This window comes from Megalobrama amblycephala, linkage group LG17, assembly GCF_018812025.1.
Source record: "Megalobrama amblycephala isolate DHTTF-2021 linkage group LG17, ASM1881202v1, whole genome shotgun sequence".
Classification (NCBI taxonomy): domain Eukaryota; kingdom Metazoa; phylum Chordata; class Actinopteri; order Cypriniformes; family Xenocyprididae; genus Megalobrama; species Megalobrama amblycephala.
Window position 1 is genome coordinate 42,839,021 of NC_063060.1, and position 15,793 is coordinate 42,854,813.

At 37.3% G+C, this 15,793-nt stretch overlaps 1 protein-coding gene across 1 annotated transcript in view; it reads left to right on the top strand.

Moving 5' to 3' along the window:
- Positions 1-15,793, top strand: part of clstn2a (calsyntenin 2a) — a 288,222-nt gene that overhangs the window by 243,401 nt on the left and 29,028 nt on the right. Inside the window, exon 9 of the mRNA XM_048162822.1 lies at positions 14,366-14,528. Within this exon, the coding sequence (XP_048018779.1) occupies positions 14,366-14,528 (163 nt within the window). The remainder of the gene's footprint in view (positions 1-14,365; positions 14,529-15,793) is intronic.

The window sequence follows — 15,793 nt, forward strand, 5'->3', positions numbered from 1 at the left end:
ATTTAGTTAGATAAAGATGAGCATTTATGGTTAAAATGTATACATTTTTATTTTTTTTTTTTTTTAGAAAATGAGTGATGGTTTATCTAGATAAGACCCTTATTTCTCATCTGGGATCATGTAGAATGCTTTGAATCTGCACTGAAACTAATTTTGACCTTCAACCGTTTGGTGTTCATTGAAGTCTACTTTAAGAATATATATATATATATATATATATATATATTAGGGCTGTCAAACGATTAATCACGATTAATCGCATACAAAATAAAAGTTTGAGTTTGCCTAATATATGTGGGTGTACTGTGTGTAATTATTATGTATATATAAATACAAACACATCTATGTATATATTTGAGAAATATTTACAAGTATATGTATTTATTTATATTTTTATATAATTTATATTATATATAAATACATTTTATTGTACATAAATAACATATTTCTCTTAAATATATACATTAATTTGTGTGTATTTATATGTACATATTATTTACACACATTACTCACACATATATTATGCAAACTCAAACTTTTATTTTGTATGCGATTAATCGCGATTAATCGTTTGACAGCCCTAATATATATATATATATATAGTGGACTTCAATGAACACCAAACGGTTGAAGGTCAAAATTAGTTTCATATATATATATATATATATATATATATATATATATATATATATATATGAGAATAATCCTGGAATGCTTTAATCAAAAACTTTAATTTCTTTTCGACTGAAGAAAGAAAGACATGAACATCTTGGATGACATGGGGGTGAGTAAAATATCAGGAAATTTTAATTTGAAAGTGAACTAATCCTTTAATGACAGAAATTTCATTTTTGGGTGAACTAACCCTTTAATAGTAATACCATGTGGTTTTTGAATGTATATCAAAGTACCATAGTATAATGATTCAGTACTATCACTGTACCATGCTAACACCACAGTACTCTCTTGTAAGGGGTATTTAGGGTTTTTTATCCTGCATGCTTGTGTTTGTGTGTGCATGCTTGTACTTGTGTGTGAACCCTCATTACCACCATCCAATTTCCACATATCTCTTACTGTAAAAACAATTTGCTCCTGCTCTGGGCTGTAGATAGATTAATTTTCACAGCGTAGGCTCCAAATTGGGAAGCTTGGGAGAGGTCACTCTTTAGTTGACTTTTGTCCCCGGAGGGCACGGTCTAATTCCTGCTCTAATTACTCACTCTGTCAGCCTGTAATTTATAGTCACCTTCCAGAGTACCGCAGGCCCATCGCCACCTCTGTTAGCACGCCTGCCGCTGAACAAACCACACCCGCAAAACACATCCACCGCTACGCACAGCAAGATGTGTCAGATTTCAGTCACAACACTTTTGCGTCTTAATCGTAATCTAATGGCGCCACACTGGTCGGTATATTTTCCATGAGTGACGTGTTTTGTGTGATAATTTGCCTCATTAGGTCTGTGTTTGTGGTGCTTGGCTGTTTTCATTGTTGAATTGTGACCCCTGCATGAACTAAATTTACTTTAAGTGTACAATTGCAATCTTGCTTCAAAGAACCCATGAATACTGAGAAAGTCACAGAGTCTCAAAAAAGGACGTGCATGCTGGAAACTCTGAAATAGTGGAGTTAATGCCATTAATGAGTGTCCAAACTACTGCGGTGCGGCCCTAGCACATTTTGAGTGAGTTATGTATTTTATTTTATTTTTTTATTTTTTAGTAAAATAGTATATTGAGATTTTTTTCTGTAAGCACACAGTTAATAAAACAGCCAGTTTCAAGTGGAATATTTCCTTTTTTAGTTTCAGCTCAGGGATGTGCTATTTCCAACATTGCAACAAAACTGAACACATTTTTGCATTTATGCACATATTCCTATCATACTTTTGAATGTCCTCACAGATATAACCAAGATACTTGAGTTGTTTTGCAATTATATTACATTTAACTGGCTTATGTTTGCAGATAATTTATGGTTCAGTTCTAAATCATTTAAATTAAACTTTTTTTTTTTAATTAAACTTTTTACAGTTTAACAGTATGTTACAAGTTATAGCTATAATAATAACACAAGTAATTTAATTGATATACTTTTTGCTTTATCCAAGGTCATTCTTCTTCTTATTATTATTATTATTAATGAATATTATATATTATATTCTCAATAGTAGACTAGTACACGTGAGAAGTGAGGTAATTTGCTATTGTTGTCTTACTCTTTTTGTGTCTATCTGCACATGTCTTTATTTTCTCTCACAAAAACGTAGTGTGTATTTTTAGTGGCGCTGGAGAGGAAGGGAAATGGAGTTGTCACTCTTCATTGTGCCTTGGGTTTATATCTCATTTGTTTGATTTGACTTGGGTTTATATCTCATTTGAGGTTTGATTCTGACAGGGGAAGATGTCTCTTGTTGTGGTTATGTGGCAAAAATTAAAATCTCAGAACATTCTGCATGGGGAAATGTTTAGCACTCACACTAAGTTCCTGTTCACTTGGATTCCTATTGAAATGATAAGATTTCCCCCCAGAAAAATTGACAGTGGAACGGTAAATGTGACCGCGCTATTACAGTAAACAGCAGCTTCTCCAGTAACAAGCTAATAGCATGTATGCATAGCATGATATAGTGTTACAGTACATCTGTGGATTTATGTATTTTCATTTCAATGAACTGGTTCAGAAAAAAATGATTGTAAAAGTGTGTAAATTTTAGTGGAATCTAGCGGTGAGGTTGCAAATTGCAATATAGAGAAGCTACAGTGGCCAACACAGGACAAATATGTCATTGTCAAGCAAATACACTCTGTAGAGCAATTTGTCCATTTAGGGCTACTGTAGAAACATGCCGGAGCAAAATGATGACTTAAAATGTGAGGGGACCTGCAGTGTATGAGGTAGAAATGGCTCCTTCTAAGGTAATAAAAACATAACGGTTCATTATGTAAGGTCTTTAAACACCACTGAAAACATAGTTATGTTTATTATATTGCATTTCTGTCAATAGATCCTCCTAAAATGTACACACTGCACCTTTAAATATTTAAGTTAAATGCTGTTTTGTGTGCATAAATTGGTTGTTTTTTAGTTTTATAAGTTATATATGTTCAGTTTGTCACCATAATTGAGATTCTTGTTTTTGTGCCAGTAACTTTTAGACAAATTTTAGATGTTGCCCCTAAAATAGCACAAATTTTGTGTTTGTTAATGGCTTTTAGAGTAGCAAACATCTGTAAAAGACTATTTTAACTATTTTAAATTATGAATACCTTTCAAAGTTGCCTCCTAACAATACTATAATGTTAAATGGGACCGATTATGCAAAATTCACTTTTATAAGGTATTTGAACACCGATGTGTGTCGGCAACGAGTCAGAACAACCAGTCTATAATGGTAAAAATCCACTCACGTTTTATTTAAATTATCAAAAGCAGTTTCTTCAAACGAGCTGATTCAGATTGAGGGGGGCAATCTGAATCACGTCGTTTGAAGAAGCCCCGCCCACAGCCGGTGACGATTTGCTCTATTAGCATAGACACAGCCCTGAGTGAGAAGCACAGAGTGCGTCATTTCTGTATCCTCACTGTAGCAGCTGGAGTTGTATAATATCTGCACCAAAGAGGCTTTAGAAGTGTTGTGTTTTGGGATGTATCAATGCACATAAGAGTCTCCATAGACTCCCGCCATCTGAGTCACTGAGGACATTGTGGTTAAATGTCATTTTCGAAGGAAATGTCTTGAAGAAAATCAGTAAAGTCTTATACATTTGTGCCAATCATTATGCGCCGGACTGCTTCACAAACGATGGCCTTTTCAACGACTCCGGTTCGAACACCACTAATGACATTTTCTGACATTTTTAGTGCATGAGATTTTCCTGTTTTGTTGTTGCCGGTGTTCTGGCAATCTGTCCTACACCACATTGGTATGCCGGAGCATGAGCTCTTGAAGCTCTGCCCCCTTGAAGCTCCGCCCTCTTCTTTAAAGGGGACCAGCGTTGCCAGTTAATTTGCATTTAAAGCAGTGGTCTCAAACTGCCGGCCCGCTGGCCATTTACGGCCCGCCCTCCCCCTCCACCCGGCCCGCAATTGATCTCAAAAATAAAACATAATCCGGCCCGCTAAAATTATTATTAGTATTATTCTCTAGTTGCTACTTGTCGGATATGCAAAGAAAAAGTCGCTGTTCTAAGGGGCATTCACATATCGCGTCACATAAGCGGCCGCGCCGCATTCTCCTTTCCAATGCGCTTTCGCTCCAGTGGCGTCTGTCGTTGCTATGCAACCATGAGCCGCGCTCTCAATCGCTTCTATTATGAGTGCGCTTGCCTAAATTACAGTAAAAGCACTCGACTTTAAGTCACGAGCGTCAATTTAAACCACCGAAACACATCCGATGCAACCATTAAATGTTACCGATGCTCAAAATATATATATATATATATATATATATATATATATAGCTCCAGTTTTTTGTTATTTCTGACCCCTCCATGCCACAACTGTTGCTGGTTTTGTTCCTAAATTACTAATTTTTTATTCCATGCACCTTGTTGGATGTGAGAAGTTGCACCAGACTATTGCAATTAATAGTATTATATTAGTAGTATTATATTAGTAAATTAGTAGTATTATATAATAGTATTATATAATTATATTACTCTCTGTAACAATGAGAGAGACACTGCTGTTTACATTTAGTATGGTAAATAAAATATTTATAGTATAGGTATAAAAATATTTTAGTAGGCCTAATGAAATTTGAAGTAAATGAGAAATAATGCAAAGGAAAGTAAATTTTCTGAAATGTTGCACTTTCTTGCGCTTGAATGTTAATATGGCCCTCCTATGAGGTGTCAATCACAGAAACGGCCCCCCACCAATTTGAGTTTGAGACCCCTGATTTAAAGGGACACACTCAAAAACGATGTGTTTTTGCTACACCCAAAAAGTGACAATTTGAATGCTGTAAAAAAGGTCCGTAGGGTATTTTGAGCTAAAACTTCACACACACAATCCAGGGACATAGGAGACTTATTTTACATCTTGTAAAAAGAGCATAATAGGTCCCCTTTAAAAAAATAAAGTCAGTTAAAACAAATCCAACACAAAGCATTGTCCACTTTCACTTAGCCCTACTAAATGTCTCTCTCCCAGCTGCGACTGATCGTTTGTGTCTGCCCTGAAGAAAGCCACAGTCACAGCCTCCGCCCACATACATCAGGAGCCACTTACACAGCACAGCCAATATCACGGCCCACTGCATATCTTAAACCTGCTCTGCTGGATCAGTCACCCATCTCGCCCGGATCATCTCGGCCAAAGAACTGTCATTTGTACGGTTGCAATCAGCAAATTGCAGTGTTTGTCTTCCACTTGTCACAGCGTATAGGCCACCGAGGCTAGACCTTCATTCGAAAGTGGTGGTTAAAAGTGTCTCTTTCATTGACTTTCTCAGTTAGAGGTGCAGCATCTAATTTAATTCTATAGGGATGTCCCAGTCAGGTATGAGCGTCTGGCTGAGCTCCATCTGTCGTGGCGAATGACGGCTGTGAGAGAGAGAGCACAGGTGTCTCCAAGATCTCCTTATGGTTCCAATAGTAGCGTTCCTGGTTCCTGGTGATGAGGAGGCAGGTGTGTAGATAACAGAGCCAAGCATGTGCTAGTCGGCACAGCAACAAACTTCCCTAATCAATTTGCCAGAATGCCCTTTGCTGACTTGCATGAGGGCGATGGGAACAGCAGTACTGCTATCTGAAGATCTTTCCCCACCCATCTCTGTCTACCGATTTGCAAACGTTTCTTACCAGTAATCGATTATGAGATGTATATCTACACCTCCAAAAAAAGAGAGGAGAGAAAAAGGACTTCTTCACTTTTATTTCTGCCGTTCTGTATATAGAACAAATCATCCCTCCCACAAGGCCATTTGAGGGAACAGATGATGGAACAGATAAAGCAGTACCTAAAATTAGCCTAATCTGCTGTTCAATCAAGGAAATAATGAAACCTTGAATTGCACCTCCCAAAGTCGGCTCGCAGTTAGAGTCCCTGGACTCCTTGATTAAATGCCACCTCTGAAAAGTTTTCTGCAGTAGCCATTTATTCTTTCCAAATTTCTCATCCGCCTCTCTCCCTGTGAAGAAAGTCATGGCGGCATTCCAGGAGCAGTGAGAGAGCGTTATTATTTGCTGTGAGACTGTTACTTAGAGGTAGACATGGGTGAAATAACAAAGGCGTGATAATACGTAATATATTACATCCTTTTGACAACATACAAGATGTCTTGATATTTATTTTTTCCTGAAATGAGTGCAGTTTCCCAGTGTTGACGTGTTGACCTATAGAAACAAGAAATCAGGATGTGACATATCGAAGGGCCATAATTTGTTTTGCGGTTTGGTATCAGGGGATGGAAATTTCCCATTTAGAGCATTTTATTGAAAAAACATTGGGAAATACATCCATGTGTGCTGGGTGATTCATTAATATATATACAATGAATATAATATATATTATATTATGAATGATAAAACTGCCTTTTGTCGACATTTAGGAATACATTAACATCATAGATTAGCCTCAAGACATGGAATAAAAGCCAAAAATCTTTTTAAACTTTGATTTTTGTAAGACTTAAAGGGCACCTATTATGTAAAATTCACTTTTACATGGTGTTTGACCATAAATGTGTGTTGGCAGTGTGTGAGCAAAACCACCCTAGAATGAGAAAAATCCACCCAGTGTTTTTTTTACAATCTCAATAATTCATAAGCACTGTCTCAGAACGCCCTGTTCTAAGATTGCTCTCACTGTGACGTAGAATTGCGCTAAGCCCCACCCACGTGGTTTGATTGACAATCTGGTTTTGGCATAGACCCCGCCCTCGGTGATCTGTCAACCATCCTCCATTGTTTCAACGACAGCCGGTAATGTCTCCTAAGAAACATAAGTGTTCTGTTGTGGGATGTAATAATGAACATAGTAGTTTTCACTTACTTCCGACATCAGAGCCACTGAAAACGCAGTGATGGATTTTATTTACGAAGGAAAGGCGCCACTCAAAATTCCAAAATACGTTTATGTTTGTGCGAATCATTTTTTGACTGACTGTTTTGAGAACGAGGGTCAATTCAAAGCAGGTCTTGCTTCAAAGTTAATCCTCAAGTGTGGATCGTTGCCTACTGTTCGCGATCCAACGTCACCTCCAGAAGAAGTAAGTGTATTTAATGTTTTTTGAGCAAATAGTCATTTCAGTCGATGTCAGCCAATTCAATAACAAATGCGTCTAAAGTTGTTGTCGTCGTCGTAGAATGTCTGTGTATATAATTTAAACCTTGTTTGTATAGTGTGTATCCACACGTATATATATATATATTTTTTTTTTTAAAGATATTGTATTAAAAACTGTGTATGTTTACTTAGCAAACGTTATCACAGTATTTGTGTTTGTAGTTTCAAAAAATTGCGCGAACGTTATCACAGTGTGTGTGTGTGTGTTGCACATCCATAATTGCAAAGGGGACGCGATTAAAACTCTATAAGTACATAAATGTATCAAATAACCATTCAGAGACGTCCTGCTCCATTCTCAATTGTGTTTCTTCTGCTGGAGTCTCTTCATCATCTGGGTCTGATTCCGGTTCAAACATGTACGGCTGAATGCCATACAAAACAGCGGGTCTCTCACTCTCAGCCATTCTGCTTATTGCCATAGGTATGCAAGTTACGCCCTCATCCAAAGGCAGGGCAGGGATATGCAGCTCATTTATATTTAAGGTGGTACACACCAAAACAGCTCTTTTTAAAACAGGCCCCAAAAATGACATTTTCAAATGGTTATAATAAATTAACTGTGGGGTATTTTGTGCTGAAACTTCACAAATACATTCTGGGGACACCCAAGACCAATATTACATCTTGTAAAAAGGGGCATAATAGGTGCCCTTTAAAACAATGCAAAATCTGAAAATATTATTTATTTTATTTTATTTTTTTTACATACGTTTTGATATATTAAAATTTCCACATGGAGACTTCCATGATGTCTTTTTAATATATAAACAACACAAGTCTTTGAATCAAAGTACTGATTCATGGAAATTAATTATGTTTTTGCTATTGATGTTTAAATCAGAGATGATACTGCATCTGTCTTTATTATTTCATTCCATTATGACTAAATGAAAGGCATTAAAACTGTCACAATATTCATAGTGCTGTTGCTTTTTTGTCCTCACAAAAAAATGTATTAGTAATTTTTAAAAATATGTTTAAAATGAGACGAAGATTCGACTAGCTCCATGTAAAATACTAAAATGCTTGCATACTACTTTTTTTGCATGCATGGAGCTGGTCGCCTCATTGGGGATGAAACGTTGAGATCACATGACCTGCTGAATATTTATCACTTTATCTTGGTAACCTTCATTATTTTTACTTGTAAACTAAATCAGTCAATACAGCATTTTTAAAATGATAGATATAACATGACTGCCCAGCACATGAACAAAACCTTAACGCAACTTTAATTTTATTTCTTGAATATATCAGATTATCTATATTTTGTTACAGTGTGTGTGTACTGTATATATATATATTCTCAGACCAAGTCTAGTTAGAGACCAGCGTCTCAGTGTATTGCGAACCTTATCTGAGGCAACAGCACAAGCCTGCGAACACAATGCATTAATGTTGAATGAGGAACAGGCCTGTACCGCTGCAGCCTGTGAGGCATTTCTCTCCTGCAGCCAACATGACACAATGAAACCTGTGCATGTAGAAAGAGACGTATTTCTAGGTGTGATTTGTGTTCCAGCTCTCGCTTATTGTCACACTCTCATTTATTTGTTTGCTCTGAAGGTCGTGAATGCAGTTTGTTGACAGGGGAGCAGATTAAAAATTTTTGCAGCAAAAAAAATAAATGAATAAAAAAGCGAGAAGAGCGAGCGAGGGATGTGGGCGGAGGAGTAGGCCAAAAGTAAGCATGTTTTAATCCTTGGCGGCGTGTGCCTTTGTGTGCTGAAACAGCCAAAATCATCTCCTGTCAGGCCAAGATTAATGCTTCATGTGTGTTTCATTAGCAGCAAAGCATGCACACTCTCACTGCACAGAGCGCCTGTTCTGTTTGTGATGAGGACGAGACTGAGGTTGACATGTCATCAACACTTGTAAATGGCAGTTGGAAGCATGTTCAGTCCGTTTACAATAGAGATGGGTCAAGTGGTCGACGAGCTGGTCAACAACTGAAAATGTAGTGATGTTAATTAGTTTTAGATTTCGTTCTCTTTTTTTTTTACAACAGTGCTTTAAAACTCATGTCAGAGACCCCCATATAAAATATGAATAACTGCAGTCACCGTGATTTTGCCAAGTAAGACCTGTTCCTAGATCAACAATCTTTGTACTTTCCTACCCCTAAACCTTATTCTACCTATAACTTATCCCTAAAATCAGAGGGGAAAGATAGGTGAATAACACTGATGTAGAAGCACCTAACCCTGGTTGCAAGCCTAAACTTGACATAAACTGTAAACTTGTCCCTCAAATCTGATTGGTTGATTGAAATGTTGTTCCAGGATCAACAAAGATGTTGATCCAGGAACATGTTGTACTTGGTGAAATCACATTCACCGAATGACTGCAATGAATTTTCACATGTGGAGACTGTAAAAAACACTGTTGCCATGCTTTTATTTTGTTTTTCTACAGTTGACTCCAAACAAAAACAGTGTGACTGGAATGGGTTATTAATTCAATTTGAAGTTAAATGACCTCTATTACGCTTTTTTTTAAAGGTTCCTAATTTTGTTTCGGAGGTCACTCACAATAGCTTTATATGCATTCAAGGTCAAAAACACTTTAATTTTCTCGATAATGGCTCGGCCATTCCTTTCCGAGAGCTTCCTCTGCTCTGATTGGTCAGATGGCTCAGTCTATTGTGATTGGTCTAACGCTTACAGCATGTGTCAGAAACAAAACGACCATTACCATATCTGTATTTCAGCTCCAGAGACTTCCTCAGCACTTATATAAACAGGTTTTCCTGTGTTTTTAACATCAGTTTGACTTGTAAAAATGTGTCTTGGGACCCCTGTGTTCTGGTCCATTCTGTTTTGCTTCATCTAGTTTTTTGTTTTTATTTATTTTATTTATTTGAATGGTAGAATTTTGTAAATGGCCCCCAAGGAACACGCATCTGATATGTAGTTTTGCACATCCTTAGTTTAGTTTAGACGGGTATATAAATGCAGAAAGGAAATTCACTATTAACTGGTTAATAGACAGTTTTGCATACAGTATCTGCAGTCTTCATATTATGCTCATGGCTTTTTGCACAGAATTACATTGCAATTAACAAGCTTCAAGTGTTGTCCTCATGTTTGCACACTACCAGCTATTCGTTTTTATACTCTGAACAGAAGCCCGGTTTTTAAAGAGACGTTGCATGAGCTGTTTAATTATCCAGCGCTAATGCTGCTGTTTTCATGCCTCACTGAGACTGGACATTGCTTTGGCTTTCTAAATTGCATGAGCTTATTTTTGTAATTTTATTTCTGGAGACTTTTTCAAGAGTCTTTTTTTTCTTCTTCTTTAGTGGGTTTGCTGCACATAATTATAATTTCTGATCTCTCTTTAGAATGCAGCTATTCCATCCCAATTACAACCTAAATCATTAGTTAAAACAGTCATTTGCAATGTAAAAATTAGTGTTAATGCATAAAACAAGGGTTTGATATTACATTATATTATATTATATTATATTATATTATATTATATACATTTTTACTTACATTTCAAGCTGTTTTTTTAAGCTAACAGACAATGACAGCCAGTGATCACCAGGAAATGCCATTTAATTGACAGTTTTAGTTTACAATACCAAAGAATGCCTCTTTTAGTCAGGATTTCAACACAAGTTCCCAAACGAGAAAATATGGCACTGAATGGCACGTTTTGTTGAGTATGTGCGTGTATCAGTTGTGTTTGTGACATTGGAAAAGGGCAGAAAAAAAGGTTAGGTTGATTGCTGAAGAAATAGAGAGCTTATTGAAGAGTCCAGTGAGATGGAGATAAAGAGAATATCTATTCTAGAAAAAGAGAGATAAGAGAGGGAGAGGAATAGAGGTGTGGAGTGAGATCCGTCCCCAGAGGCAGTGGTTAGACGGAGAGAGAGAGCGAGAGGGAGAGAGCTTCTCTCTGGAGACCTGGGCTCATCTCTCCATTAACTCCCTCTGCAGTAGCTCAGCAACACCCAGGCTTCTTCAGATCCATATGGCGCTCTCCATGACAGCGTGTGGAGTTTGCATAAGCAAGATTACTGCACGATACCAGCAAATTATCATTATGACATTATGGGTGCTCTGATAATCACCATTCATTTGCCTGTAAACATGAACAGGTGGCAGAGTTAATCTTAATGAAATTAAGATTTCATTGATTTTTCGAAGTGTCACTCATTTTTATTTCTTAGGGGCTGCTCACATGTGCACAGGCCTTATTCTTGCACAACAAAATGGAATAAAATGTCTTAAGAAAATGTATTAGTTTTTAACATGGCATCTTAATGTGGGCTAATGCAAAAGAAGACACATGCAATAGTCCATGACTAAACATGTTAACTATGTGTAAATGCTAGAAAAAATAAATAATGACTTGTAGTGGAACGTTAAATGGCTCTGATTGGTTTGCATTGATATGTAAAGTGATTTGATGTTTCTCGTACTAAAAACTTTGCTCCTATAATTAGCGTCTGCTCATTATTATACCCAATTAATTTAATAGGACATATGACAAATGATGAATAGTATAGCTAATGAAGGCAAATTAAGTTAAATTTCTGATTCATTAAGACATGTAAACGTGAATTGAAAACCTCATGAGTCATGTTGATTATCTTAAGTCCTGGGGGTCGCTGAAGATTTACCAGGGGTCACTAAGCTTACTCTAGTTTGAGGGTTAAACCACAATGCAGTTTCCGACAGCCAATATTAAAGTTTAATATTACCCTATAATCATCATTAAAACTGTATTTGATTTGAAAATACAGTCACTGTAAATACTATCCAGTGTTAAAGTAAGAAAGTCTCATGCAGACACATGCAGCGTATGTTTCATTTTGTTTGAAAAAATGGCAGAATGAAAAAAGTGATAGGCTTCACAAATGATTGCCGAGGGAAATATATAAATTAATGGTATGAATGAATTTTATGAATGTATTTCTGAAGGGAACTGACTGTCTTGAGAAAGGTTTTGAGGGCATTTACGTTTCATCTTCCCTCCATGAGTGCAGTGTTTATAATATGCAGCACTGCTTTGTTTGCAGAGGTTACCGGGGAAACCGTTCTATTTCTGCTGTTCCATAAAGCCTGGAACACACTTAACAATCGCAAGGCTGATTATGAATGTAAATTGATACTTATGACTGATCACGCTCAAACGCGTCTAGTTGCGTTCAGTCGGCGATTAAAGTCGGTGTTCCAATTCCGTGTGCAAGTATGTAAATCTGCTTCAGTCGAAGGAAACAGTCTTTGCATGTTGAGCTCAGTCGCTAGTCATTAAGCGTGTCCCTGGCTTAAGTGCCACCTACTGACTAGTGGTTGAACGACTTCAGATTTTTAAAGTGGACATTTATGCGATTAAACTCGAGTCGACGTCGACTAGTTGATGATGACGTCATTAATGAACAAATAAGGGGCCGTTCACCATTCCAGTACGCTCCTTTTCCATTGTTTTTCTATGTAAATGCGCCCTATCCGGATGTGTATATGACCTTTGTGCTACAAATAAAAATGTGTTCAACAAGCTGAAAGAAGCCATTTTCTTTGTTGGAAACACTGCAGTTTGAGTGTTGTCATTGTAAATACTTACTTTCTCATGGCCACGGATAGGAATAGGAGATTGTGGGTCACATTCAGTGGACAGACACAGACACGCTGTTTTTATATATTTATTTCAACACACGACAACCAAAGTCATTTGAGCTAGAAGCTTGTTAAGTTTTTTTCAGTGGCTGTGTGCTAATTCACAAGCCGAAAACCTGCAACAGTCATGCTCGCAAAGGTAGCTTGTGATAGGCAGTGTGTTTAATCAGTGACATTATTAAGAGATTTGCTGTTTTAATGTTTCTGCTTTAGTTTCATTTATTAAGAACTTAACTGATTTTGTAATCCTTGTCAGTAAATGATATTGTATGTCTTCTGGAAAAAAGTCTGGGAACCACTGTCTTAAAGGATTAGTTCACTTTCAAATGAAAATTAGCGCAAGCTTTACTCACCCTCAATCCATCCTAGGTGAATATGACTTTCTTCTTTCTGATGAACACAATCTGAGGTATATTAATAAATATCCTGACGCATCCAAGCTTTATAATGGCAGTAAACGGGATCTAGAGTATGAGCTGAAGAAAGTGTCTCCATCCACATCCATCCATCATAAACGTACTCCACACGGCTACGGGAGGTTAATAAAGGCCTTCTGAAGTGAAGCGATGTGTTTGTGTGTATATATATATATATATATATACAAAATATATATATATAAAAATCCATATTTAACAAGTTATGAAGTAAAATAACTAGCTTCCACCAGACCGCCTTCCATAATCAATGTATGAAGAAAGTGTAAACTCGCGTTGCGTCAGTTAGTTTTTCTGTAAGTTGAATAGGGAAGGCGGTCTGTCGGAAGCTAGATATTTTACTTCAAAACTTGTTAAATATGGATATTTTTCTTACACAAATACATCGCTTCACTTCAGACGGCCTTTAATAACCCCCCGGAGCCGTGTGGAGTACGTTTATGATGGATGGATGTGGATGGAGACACTTTCTTCAGCTCATACTCTAGATCCCGTTTACTGCCATTATAAAGCTCGGATGCATCAGGATATTTATTAATATTTCTCAGATTGTGTTCATCAGAAAGAAGAACATCATATACACCTAGGATGGATTGACGTTGAGTAAAGCTTGGGTTAATTTTCATTTGAAAGTGAACTAATCCTTTAAAGTGTTAGTTCACCCAAAAATGAAATTTACTCATCCTCATGTCGTTCCACACCCATAAGACCTGCGTTCATCTTCTGAACACAAATTAAGATATTTTTGATGAAATCCGAGAGGTTTTTTTTATGCCCCATAGAAAGCAACGTAGTTACCACATTCAAGGTCCAAATAGTCAACATGACTGCAGTGGTTCAACCTTAATGTTATGAAGCGACGAGAATACTTTTTGTGCATAAAAACAAAACAAAAATAAATTTATTCAACCATTTCTTCCAATTGGTCAGGCAGTGATTATGATAATACAATCCTTTTAACTACATGAACAAACATACTAAACTTGTTCTGTTTCTCGTCTCCAGATCTGTGACAAAGAGTGGCATTACTACGTCATCAACGTGGAGTTTCCTTCAGTGACGCTCTTCGTAGACGGAGTGACTTACGAACCCTACCTTGTGACCGACGACTGGCCCATCCACCCTTCTGAGATCGATGTACAGCTAACCGTAGGTGCCTGCTGGCAAGGTGAGACCCTGAAAGAGCTGTTGTTTTGATATTAGCCTTTGAAAAGGAGGATCGATAAAATGAAATGGTGGCATAATTGTGGCTTGGACAGCCCAGACGCAGGAGATGATGAATCAGCATCCACCAATTTTGAGATGTGATCAAATAGTCTCAGGCTTGAGAGTGAGAGGGCAGGACTAAGAGATATCTACATTATTGATATGACAGCGTGAGCAGCGGTGGTTCGAATACCAAGAGAGATGCAATGTGTTTGGCCCCAGGCTATCCTGATTCTTCATTTAATCAAAGAGACTCAGGCATGAAAACATCAAAAAAGAAACACGGCATGTCAATTTCAGGTTTTTCAAATGGAGCTAATGATCGCATTTGAATGGAGAGACTATCCTTAACGTCACTTTCATGAGCTAAATAATTAAACAAGGCTCTGAGAGAATGGAGTCACGGCTAAATCATTGTTTTAGGTGGCGAGGCCCTGCGTTCCAACTCTTCTGCACCATTTTACATTTCTTTTCATCCGTGCTGATTGCGGATTATTTTCTCTTCTTCTCTGGCTTTGAATTGTGATTCTTTTTCTTTTTTTTTTAGAAGAGACCCATAGTGAGGATTAAGAGACCCTGAATGGAGGACAAGTTCACTTGCTATTACATCCCAATGAAGCTGGTCTAAGCTCCACTAAACCGCAACTGATAACTTTTCAAGCTATTAGCGGTCGAGATTGCTTCTCGCACCCTGTCCGTTTTCACTCGCCGCAATCAACAACGTGACGACAAGCCACCTCATAATGGAAAGCGAGGATGGTATTTGTTCAGGCCAAATTGAGATCCTTGTCTTCTTCGAGGTAGAAATGGGGTTTGGTGATCATTGTCTTCACGAGACATCAAATAAGATTATTTGCTTTTTTCTAGAGCTTTGTTGGGACATTGACTGATGCATCGTGTCGTTTATGTGTTTAAAGGCAGGGTAGGCAAAAAAATGTATAAAAAACTTTTTTTCAAAATTTGTTTAAACTTTATTTATATATCAATACATAATTAAAATGTAAGTACTCTGAAAAAGAAAGTATAAAAATCGAGTGTCTGTAGACCTCTCACGACTGTTTTAAAGACAGCTCATTATTTCCATTCACTCCACCCCCTCCCTTCTGGGCTCCTTCCAAAGCCACGCCCCCAAAACGCATGAACGTGTGACTCCGACCACTGAGCTGGAAGACGCATTATTTACCTGAGACGAGCGGAGAGGAAGGAGCACAGTGCATGTAGTGACAT